We start from the raw sequence: 12113 nt of genomic DNA, 5'->3' as shown, positions 1-12113 counted from the left end.
AGACTTCTGAGAATTACTAGAAGCTCCAAACAAGCTATTTTTCTTTAACTGTCATTTTAACATTGGGAAGGCAATGGCACAATAGCATCAAAACTGAACTAACAGCACTCATAGTATCAAAAAAATAAAATAAAAAAAAATATATAGCTAATACTTTGGCCTCAGTTCGCCTTTTGAGTTCTTGAAAAACTTGAACATTTGTTATGAAAGAAATGGAAAGTTGAGACCAGTTTATTGAAATTCTTGTATGTTGTTGCAGAGCAGCTGTCCAAGTTTATGTGTTGGTATTTGTATGTAGAGAAACAGACCCTGAAGTGTACTGATGACAGCAACAGGAGGGAGGTCAGAACAGAAATGGAGAGAGGGGACAATAATTAGGAAAAACATCACACGGCATCCACTGTACTTTGCACATTACTGACTGTGCACACAGTCGCCCATATTTGTACAACTATCATTATGAGATTCAGTTGAAGTTTTAGACCAAAGAAGTCGGTGCATTTCTGGGATAATCAGGACATTTTGGCTGGTCCTCACTTTTTCCACTCCCCTTCAGAACGACTGCTTAAGGGTTAAAACTGAGGGTTAACGTTGGACTTAGTTTTGGGTAAGGGTCAAGGCTAGAATAAGGGGCTATGGAATTAATTGTCGGTCAACATTCAAAGATAGTTATATAAATGGGTTTGTGTGTGCGCACACAGGATGGATCATGTTGAATACTGGCAAACAATGTTGGAAAATGTCTCTGCAAACCATGGAGTTATGGAAAATCCCAGGATTTATCTGTTAAAAAAAACATAACTCCACTGTTTATTCGTTCTTCTGCTGCTTATTGGCAAAAAAACATGATGACAGAGTGCAGTGACCGTCTGGTATTTTATTGCACAAAGTGTTTACATGACGGCGAGAGGGGAAGGAGCAGAGAGGTGAGTGAGGAAAAAGAGCAAACCTGCCTCTAAAACAACATACTTTTGCGAAAACACAGGAATACAACAGAGCTGGAAATGACACACCAACATCAAAAGACAAAACACACTTTTGACCAAAGAATGACACGTTCACATCAATAAATTACTTAAGACATTTTTAATAGCTCGGTGTAACAAACAGAATGACTGTGTGCATTACTCTGTAGCCATAGAGCAATCTCTGGAAAAGAAAAAAAAAAATCTTGTATCCATTCAAATACATTAAAATAATCAAGCATAAAAATTCACTTAGAAAACAATCTCTTAAAAAAGAAAAACAATTACTGAACAAAAGGAATACCTCAAATTAGGGCAAATATTCCAGTGGTATTTTGATATCGTCAACGTTTCTCTCCTTAACTTTGAAAACAGTTGCTTTTCAGTATCTTGTACACACAATCACCTGCTGCTGTCCACCTGCAGATATGAGCAGAATATTGCAGACCTAAAGCAGCCATTGTCTCCCTGCTTTAAATACAGCTACAGCATACTTTGTGCTTCAGAGCAGGCGCAGCAGTCTATCGGGTTTTGCACCTAATTATTCTCAGGCTAACTAGATGAAAATGAAGCACCGTCAGAACAAAGGTGTCTACACCTCCAGTACTTCATCTCATTTCTATTTGTGGTGCTTAAGTGCCACTTTCTCCAAAGACATTCAAATTGTTATGGAAGATGCCAAATCAGTGCTGGTGGTATTGAGGAAAAAAAAAAACACACATTCTTGTCCTGAAATGCTGATAGTTTTGGAGCTACAAGGATTTTCCTCAATCACCACCGTCATGAGACACTGATCTTGAACCAGCAGGTTTATAAAGAGTGCTCAAGTCCGCCCAGTGGTTTGTACATCCTGAGACTGGCTGGGTATTGGGGCTGGGGTGCACGCTACACTACAGCGTTTGCATAGGAATAAATATTGCATGGAGCAACTGACATCACCGCGCAGGATTCCTGTCAGATATTACACCACAACATCATGGCAACATGTATGCTGATGGCTCCTGAATACAAATAGAGACAAGGCCAGACATTCAGAAACTACTGTTGCAGTTTAGTGGGAGGGAAAGTGGGTGAACAACACACACACACACACAGATTCGAACAGACAACTGAACTGACACGCATACTTGTCTCAGCAGTTTTTGGGCAGTTTTCCAGTGTGCTATATCCTCAGCAGAAAGACCACAAAGCTGTTTATGAAAGCTAGCATTTATGACAGCATGGTCTGTACCGTACAGTAATTACAGATGGCAACACACACAAACCTACGTGCACAAACACACACACACACACGGAAGAAGTTGATTGTGCACACAAAACTAAATATAGGCAGCTTACTTCACACTCAGACATTCTCATACATTCACACACACACACAGGCATGTAAACTGCTCAGGCTAGGTTTGTATGGAAACACCCTTTTAAAAAGCAAAGTTTTTTTGGTTTGACTCTGGAGGAACATTTCTGCCTCCATCTAACTCGACTTCCCTCTAGGGTTCATGGATATAATCCTGCTCACGGATGAAAGCATGTTTTCTTCATATAACTGTTGTGGGCACATGTGGTAAAATAACTTAGACAAGATTATGTAAATCATCCTTATTTCTATATAATATCTAACACATACATGCACACCAGTGAGCTAAATCCCTTCTGAAAACAAAACAAAAACACGCTGAAACATACACCCAGGTGATAAATGCTGTATTCAAGGTGTTGGACTGGTCCACACGCCTGTCTGGTGCAAACTGTGACTGAGCAAAACCTACAAGTGAAATGACAAGACTGGGTTCCCATTAGGTTGGCACTTTTGCGATAATGCAGCAAAATGATTACAAATAGTAACATACAGTATATCAAAGAATTACAAAGCAATATCAGATTTTAAAAAAAAAACAAACAAAGAAAGCGCAAAGTGGTCTTGGCTGTAACATCCAGAGAGAACTCTGAACCACCTGCAGGTTATGCCAAATTCCAGACATTCCCAGTCTAACTTTGGGAACAACAAAAAAATGGTTGGATCCCTCCTGAGTAAGTCTTTGGAATGTCTCAAGATGCCCTTTCATGAGTGACAGGTGAAGCAAGTGAAATAGAAGTACATGAAAAATACATGAACATATATGTGCATATGCTAAAGAAAGCAAATAAATCTTTATGATATTGGCGAAGCCCTAAAGGTTGGTGAGAGACATCCAAGGTTCGAGGCTGAGGTGGGAGCCCCAACCTCATGCGCTGCCTCTCCCCATCATCCCAGAAGACACAATCAACGCTGTCCCAAAAGAAGGTTCTTTTAAGACAAGGGTCGGAGAAACGCAGGCCTTTTCCTAGTAAACTAATCTCAACTTGATATTGGCCTCTGGAATGTCTGAGAAAAATAAATCTGTGTTTAGATATCACTGACCCTGTGAGTAAAAAACTTTCTATCCGGGTGCCTAATTAGACCGAGGGGGAGCAGTGTCCAATAACTCCTCTAAAGACTCTGCTCCTTCTACTTTTGGCTCCTCCTTCTCCGTCTTTGTCTTTGTCTTTGTGGGTGCTTTACTGGATGAAGGCGTGTCCTCCTGCATCAGTTCTTTGGCCAGGATGTTGGTCACTGCATGACCAGCTCGTCGGTGGTTGGCTGAGAACGAGAAAGGTACAGAGTAAGTGAGATGCAATAAGCATGATGTCATTTTGATCACAAATCCATACAGATATGTCAGTGCATGCCATGAATAGACATATCTGGTGTACATGCAAAAAGGACATGTAAAAACATGTTAGCCATACATCACCGCATCAGCAGCCACATGAATAAGCATTTTTCACTGCAAACATGAGGTTCAATCAGTTAAATGCCTCTGAAAAACGTCTCTGGAGTTTGCTTTGGATGGTAAAACACAAACTGAATGCTGTCTTTCTTTTCCACAAACTCCCACATGCATTACCCTGACACACAAATGGACAAGGGTGTGGCTGTATATGTATGTGGATTGAAGTGATATCTGGAGCAACTTGCTGCTAATGTCAGATCAGACTCAAAATGATCTTAATGAAGTGGACAAAAGAGGAGGAAATAAACTGGGACGTTACAGACATATGAAGGGAGGAAACATGGAACTGATGAGATGAAGGAATGGAGGTGGTGTGTTAAAGTAAGGAGGGAAGGAAGGAAGGAAGGGGTAAGACAGAGGGTGAGACACCATGAAGAGCTGGATGATTCATGCTGTGGGAAGATTAAAGAGGCAGAGATGAATGAAAATGAGACGAACATGGATGGAGGGACTGCATCAGAGGAGGATTGAGCTGTGAGGGATGACAAGAAGCGACAGGAATAAGTAGTAAAATATATCACGAGGAATAGTGGAAGCAGAGAGGTGAAATAAGATGCGGACGGAGAAACAGAACAAGCGTGACAGATTGTGCCCCGAGGATGGTGTCGTTTTTTATTCTTCTACCTGCTTAGTCTCTTCCTCCTCCTCTCTCACACACAAGCCAGCAGCAGCAGCAGTCATATCTCTCATTCCCTCCCTGCATCCTTTACCACTCTTCACTCTCCTGTGTGGGAGGACAGCTGTGCGGCAGCGGCGGCCATTTTGAATTATATAGGTCAGTGGGAGATTGTGTTTGTGTGTTTACGCCTGGTGTACGTTCAGAGCTCTTCTCTCCTCAAGCAAACAATGCGGCATCAGTGCAGGACACACTTGTTGTTACCATAAATGCAACATTATTGTAATGTTGATGAGAGCAAAACGGATCAAACCAATGGGAACACACATGCAAATGAACCATGGTAGCACAAACAGCAAACCAAGACTTGTCGCATGGTTCTGATTGGGAAAAAAAAACAAAATACAGAGTTACCGAGCAGGTCTCCAGAACTAGTTGTGACAAAGACACAATTGAGTCTGAGGAGAAAAAGGAGAAGCAGGATTCGTAGATTCAAGATCATGTTCACAGATGACTTTTTGTTTTTTGTAGCTTTGTGTGTTTCAGCTGAACTGAAATAGATATATTACACACTTTCATTTGACAGAAGCAGATTTCTTCCCATCATAAACACCACTACATGGGAAAACTTCATCTCTTTCTGAGTCTACTTTCATACTTCCTCCACGTCTATTTTTGTCCCCTTCCAACGTCTCCCTTACTCATAAACTTACTAATTAGAAATTATGCAAATGACCCAAAAACCGAGAGAAAGAGTGTGTGCCAGTGTGGGTGTTGGTATATGTGTATGTGTACTGTGCCAAGCTTGTCCTAAAAATTCTAACCCGCAGAGAAAAGCTCTTCAAAGACTGTCAGCCCAGCTCCTCTCCTCTCTCATCCTCCTCCACTCCCTCTTGAGAGAGAGAGAGAAGACAGAGAGGAGGAAGAGAGAGGGGGATAAGAGTCAGGATCAGAGGGCTGCTGCATTGGAAGCAGCCTGAGAAACAGATGAATTTAGACAGAAACCTGCAGATTAAAGAAACGAGGAAAATTCTCGGAGCAGATATGCCAGGTTTCTCTAAATTTAAATGGAGCTATAACATGTAGTGAAAACATGTGAACTCATACAGCCTTTGGAGCAAATACATGAAGTTATTTTTATAAATCACATGACACAGATAGGATACAAGTCAAACAGGCAGATCACAGTAATCAACTTTGTTATTTTCAATGAGTCCAATGAAAACACAACGCATTTGACAAGCTCTCTTTCCCAGGACTGTCCCTTCTTACTAAAAACATAAATCTACCAAATCTTTCAGGGATACAAATGTGAAAGAAATACAGAATAAGTGCTGCATGGATCCTCTAAAAGGAGGAAATATTGCTTTTGCTTGGGACTATAAACACACACGCACGCACGCACGCGCACGCACACCAGACTTATCCATTGATTGTGGGTAGATTTTCCTCAATAGGCAGCTGCCAAGACTTTCCACTAAAACTGTAGCTGAACAATCTTACAACTTTAAACTCTCAGACGAGACTGATGCAACAAAAAACAACAAAAAAACAGTCAGATTGTGATTTGCCTTTTTGAAAGAGGTCACCTAGTACTACTTAGCTTGTGAAAACAAGGCCAAATTGCTAATGTGATGCTGGAAGGAGATCTCTAAAGCCTGAGGGAACAAAAAGCCTGCCGAGGAAATCTAACACCCAGTACTTTTGTATGTTGATCCACATTCGGAGCGGAATTACATGAAATCTGAGCCTCTCCTCCTTCAAATATTACCTCTTTTTTTAATTTGTCGCCTACAAGTCTCCCAACTTTGTGGAAGTGCAGCACAAAAACTTCACTTCAGTAGCCCATGACCACGTGGCACTGAAAACAGGAAATTCTCAGCATGCATGTTGAATACACATGCTAGCTCTGATGTTGACTAAATGATCCATGCATTTGGCATAAAGCCTTGTGGCTGCAGCAGCAGCAGGAAATGAGATATTGTGACTGACAACAAAGACAAGTTGTTTGTTTACTGATGGGCGTAAAGATTACACGAGTGTGTTTGCACTCTGAAGGGTGGTCAGTTGCACAAAGAGTAGAGTGAAAGGATCATCTGTAACACATTACACTCCAGGAGACTAAATAATGACTACCTGATGAGGGAAAGAACGCTTTGTTGTACAGTATGTGTTGCTGCCCTTATGAGGGGAAAATATACAAACAGCGAGAGAATTTGCAGACATGTAAGGAAGTTTAAAATGAGAAGGTACCAAAGATGAGCTCAGTAGCTTTTAAATGTTATGTACAGAACACTCAGCTCTTCTCTGATTATATTCTTACCCTTACACAACCTAATCAATAAGAAGTCTGCACAGTGATGCAACAATGAAGCAGCCATCTTTATGATCCTGGGATATTGCACACAAACTGCAGCACATCCAAAGTCACATGACAACACAGTAACAGTGCCACAACCAGGATGATGGTGTATTTGCAGATGTAGGCTGGACCTCCATCAGCACCTCCAGTTTAGAAGAGACTGATATCGCCCTCCACAGGCTGCACTGGGTAACACACTGCTGCTGTGCACTGAAGGACTGTGGGAACGACTGACGTCATCTAGCACCACTATTGGCTAGTCTCTGTGGGTTAATATTGATGTAGAAACATGGATTTTATGTCATTGAAAGGGTTCAACTGGTGCATATGCGTGGTTGGCTTTTATTGAGCTAAGCATGCATGTGACATCACCACTGTTTCTTTTATGGCTTGACTGATGAGTGCTCTCCTATTGGTCAGAATTGTCTCTCCTGTGTGTCTGTGTGAGTGTTTGAGAACATCTGTGAAAGCACAAGTCCTCACAGGGGGATTGTTTCTGTTTTTGTAAGAGCAGACTGTCTGCAGAGCCAGCGTGTGCCTCTATTGTTGCTATGTCCTTTATCCCCGTCTCTCTGTTGTGATTGGTGCTTTGTCAGCTAGTTACTACTGTGATTGGTCGTTCCAGCGAGGGTCATGACCCGGCAGATGGGTCTAAAGTGAGTGCTGAGACACGTCATTCCTGCACGTAAATTGCTTTGAACACAACAACACATAAAATTAGCCTAATGTAGCTAAACTGGTGAGTCTTTATGACTCATTTATGCAAAAATAACAGACATATCTTGAGCTAAAAATCTAAAGATGAAAGCCAGAGTCTGATACTGTTGTATGCAAGACGGTCTGTCCTCTGGATTGTAATGTGTCTGACTGGGTGCATGTATTGGTATGCAAACATCCAAGTGTGCCTTTGTATCGGCATGCAAGCATCTGGTGTGTGTGTTTTGTCTGTAAGTGTTCAAAGGCGGGGAAGGGTAGACAGCTGAGGATCCCCCCTGCAATCTGCTCATTCTACACAACCAGTACAAACACACACAGAGCTGAGGTACAGGTCAAAGGTGAGGGGTATATATCCTCCATAGCCTCGTGGCTGCCCATTCACTCACACTGCTGTGACACAATGAGCATGACAACACACTCAATGGGCCCTTGGTAGTCTTTTAACATCGAGTTGGTGACGTTTGCAGCCACCACAGCTGTGAGGGGAGGAAAGAAAGAAAAAGGGGAAGGGAGGGACACCCTTCACATGATGAAGCTCATTTACCCACACAATAGTACTAAATAGCTCCACAGATAATACTAATAAAACTGTGTTTTATAAATACATAATATAGACATAAAAATGTTGCATATGTTATAAAGTCACGCAATCTTGCCACCCAATGAGATGCTTTAAAACATGGAAATATATTGTTTTATTACAAGTTTATTTTATAACGTAATATAACACTATGCCTGTAACCAAGAGTTTCATTTAAACATATTGTAACTCGAGGATTTACAGGAGGTTATTTGATGCTAAAAATGTCAAACTATTATGTTCAAGTAAAAAAAAAAAAAAAGGCTTTTTAGCTTTGCTTACGTTTGCATTATTTAAAAACACTTTTACACTATTGTAGCATATTATAATACCACTGGTTGTGACTACAGTGAGTCTGTGCACTCTCGGCTGTCTGCTCAGACCAAAGTCGCTACCATCGCATTTACAATCGAAACTAAAGGGAAGCTGGTTCAACAGCTCTCTGAGGGACTGCTGCTGAGCCAGACTGTGATTGCTGTTGTGACTGCAGTCTTGGGATGGCATAGCTGTCACTGTGATTGTGGCAGTAGCCATGGTCGCGCTTTGGTTGTTATGATTATGGCTGTGACAGATTTGTGTGTAATGAATGTAACACTGACTGCATGCAGGGGCTGTGTGTGTGTGCAGTGATGGCCTTGCTGGCTGAGCCTTGTATTCAGGGCTCCAGAATGCAAGCATTTTGGCCGCACTTGAGACGAATCAGTCTAGTGTGACGAAACATCCTTGTGATAGTCACAATTGCACTCACACAACTATGGAAGAAGTTGGTGACCTTGTAACATTGCAACACAGTAGTTTGCTTAAGTTTAGACACTCGTTGACACCCATATTGCACAAACATGAACTCATAGTCACATAGATTAAACCATAGCAGAAGCCAAACACTAACTGTACACAGGGACAGCTCCACCTACCACAGCCAAGCAGAGCAGCTGTGCTCACAGCCAGCATTTCTATATTGTTGGTGACATAGATTTAACTTTTAAAATGAGTATTGAGAACAACATGCATCACGTGAAGTGTCACTTTGTGTCTAGTTTCCATAGTGTCTGCAGGGTGTTGCTCTTAACGGGATGTGTACTGTAGTGAATGCAAAATTATCGTGAGGTAATGTAGAAGTATTGCAAGGACGTACTTGAGGAGTGCAACGTGTAGCGACATCACTATGTTGGTGCATCATGCAGCTAAAACTCATCTTTAAATGTACTGCCTTGCTAAGAGAGAATATTAGTCCTCTTCCATTCTTTTGCTTATTCATAGATAATTCAAGAGGATAAACTTTTGTTGTGTTTGCAGAATCATTACATGGCACCTGACCTGTAATAACAATAAACACAATGGTTTTAATTAATTGAGCTTTTTCTGCAGGGAAGAGTAATTAGAATCAGATAAGATCAGCAACTGGTTTAACTGGCCCAGATGCTAGTGGTGTAATATATGTCAGAATAATGGAGGCTTGGAGCGATAAGAAACCTTTTCCAACCAAAATGCTATGTTTTGAATATTTACAGCTTCTGATGTACCATCATAATGTCATGTTTTCAAAATTAAAGAATATGAATGACTTTTTCCTGTGTTGTGTTACTGGATAACAAACAAAGCGAATGGACTAACTTCTCTTCAGATCTAAACATCTTTATCCATTTTTAATTTTTTTTTTGCCCTGTGTGAAACATATTTTACACATTTTATAGTGAACACTAATAATTATCTCCATGTGCACAATGAACTGGCCAGATGAGTGTTTTTAGCCTGCTAATAGAGGTGGCCTGTGGCCCCAGTAATGCCAGATATGTATCAGTTGAGCCAAAGTCAGGATGTTCCTCCTCCTACTTTAGTTCCACTAAATTAGGACCTCTGACTCAACCAGCCAGTCAAATGTGCGTACACGCACGCACGCACGCACGCACGCACACACACAAAGACACACTCCTACTCTGTGGGTGAAAGACTTAAGGTTCTTCCTGGCTGTAAGAAACAACGTGGGCAACTGCCAGGAGCAGCCTTTGAACATCCCTGAGGAAAATATAAACTCCTAACAAAGCTGAGATGGCCAAAAAAAAACCCACAGCATGGCTTTACACCCTCCACATTAGCCATGGAAAACCCTGAACTTTGTCAAAAGAAAAACAGAAATGTCATGATGGAGGAAGAGAGGAGACAAGAAGGAGGCACTAAAAAAAGATGTGATGCATACGGCCACTTATATTTTCCTACTCTTTCCGACCACAAACAAGTATGTGTAGTGAGGGAAGCTCTTACTCCCCCTCTCTCTCACACACATATGTTCAGGTATTTCCTGTTAGGAGTGTGAGGTGGCCAAACAGTACTATGGATGACTGACGGAACCCTCAAGTGGGCCCCATTCTTTCTTCCCTGCTCCCGTTTCTTCCTCCATTTGCCCTCTCACTGTCGTCTCAGTCAGTTTTGTGGTCATGGGCAAGTGCTGTTTGTTATTTAAGTGAGCTTCCTGCGCGCAGTGACTTCGGGGACAACGGGGGGCCACTGGACACAACCTCAGTTTTACTGTAATGTACAATTATGTCAAACAAGCTATTAAAATGCCTTTACTAACAGAAACAAAAAAGTGAGACAGAGAGAATGACAGACGACATGGTGAAAGAAAGGGAGCTAAATAGAGTTTACATGCTTAAATCGAAACCCAGCCAAATTCATGTAAAAAAACAAAAAAGCTACAGTAGGACCTAAGGCGGAGGGGGAAGAGGGAGGTCTGAGTTTCTTCTGAATTGTATTTTTGGGCAGTAAAGCAGTGTGGTGACATGCATTAATAACAATGTAGAGGCAGGAAGGCTCCATATAAAGGAGAACGTAACCCTAAGAATGTCTGTGTAGGTTCTATCATTCATGAACATAAATGGATTTAGTATACGTTCAGGGTCAAGTCAGTGTCACAGATTTTCTACAGTTTGCAAAAACTTGTTAACTCTGTGCACACTGTCAAGTTTAGCTTTGAACAGACTCAAAATTGCTAAAGTAAAAAAAAGAAAGATTATAAGAAAGAAAGAAAAGAGTGCAGTCGACACTCTGGCTCTGAGCTATTCTACTCTGGAGCGCCGCTTCACATCTGGCTTCTATTGAGGGAGGGATTGGGTTGCACTCTTCCACAACCTTTCTTATGTGTGAATACTAAACCCACACAACAGTGCATGTGAATAAACACACACACACACACACACACTCACAGTTAATGGGCACTGGACACTTTCCCACTCACATGGTTACACATGACTTGCCTAACACCAGGAATCGTGTTACAAAGTACTGTCTTAACAGCTCTCGTTGCCTCACTTTCATTTGCATGGCTTGTGCTACAAACTACAAGGCTATGAGCATAAAACAAAAAAAGAGGGATGAAAAGCTCTGGTCTAAAAACAGGAACTATAACTGGATTTAGTGGTGGGACAGACTTTAGAGTCAGTAGCTAACTAGATTACTGGTCTGTCTCTGTGAGCTTACAGAATGAACAGCATGGGCTGAATGAAAATCTAAGCAGGCTGGAGTTGTACACAGCACACAAACTTCTGGCTGGCCTAGTAATGACAAAAACAGTGCTCCAATTTATTTCTTACACCACAAAATACAGAAGACTTTGAGTCAACAATTTTACTCCTATAGATTTTATGATTTTTTTGTGTAACATGTTTACAGTGAGCTGTAGTTGTAAAAGCTGTAAAACAACGTAGAACAGGTGAGCAAAGGATTCTAATGAAAAATAATATGGCAAAACTGTTTTGAAAGTTAAATGAAATGTAGACTCCACATTAATGACTGTCTTATTAATTTGTGTCCTACTTTCAGTCTCAGTGTGTGTAGAGGTTTGTGCGACTGTGATTTCTTATATCTCGTCCGTCATCTCTTGAACAGATGAATGTGAAACCGGAAACAAAAAAAAACAAAACAAAACCTTCTGTGTATTGCTCAGTGACTGATCTCACTTCCTAAAACTTCCTGCCCACACGCTGGTTCATCTTCCTACATTCATATTCCTCCTCGATTTTCCTATTCCACAACCACACCCTCATCAGTTGTTCCCCTCTCA

General features: G+C 41.3%; 1 protein-coding gene across 1 annotated transcript in view; it reads right to left on the bottom strand.

Annotated features, from left to right (window-relative positions):
• Positions 1–1067: 1067 nt before the first annotated feature.
• The window catches only part of diaph1 (diaphanous related formin 1), a 102914-nt gene continuing 91868 nt past the window's right edge, over positions 1068–12113 (bottom strand). Inside the window, 1 exon segment of the mRNA XM_008278329.1 lies at positions 1068–3585. Coding sequence (XP_008276551.1) covers positions 3398–3585 — 188 coding nt within the window. The 3' untranslated portion in view covers positions 1068–3397.

Source organism: Stegastes partitus, unplaced genomic scaffold (assembly GCF_000690725.1).
Source record: "Stegastes partitus isolate 25-593 unplaced genomic scaffold, Stegastes_partitus-1.0.2 Scaffold120, whole genome shotgun sequence".
Taxonomy (NCBI): domain Eukaryota; kingdom Metazoa; phylum Chordata; class Actinopteri; family Pomacentridae; genus Stegastes; species Stegastes partitus.
Note: the sequence above shows the minus strand (reverse complement) of the source record. Positions and strands in the feature narration are given on the sequence as shown.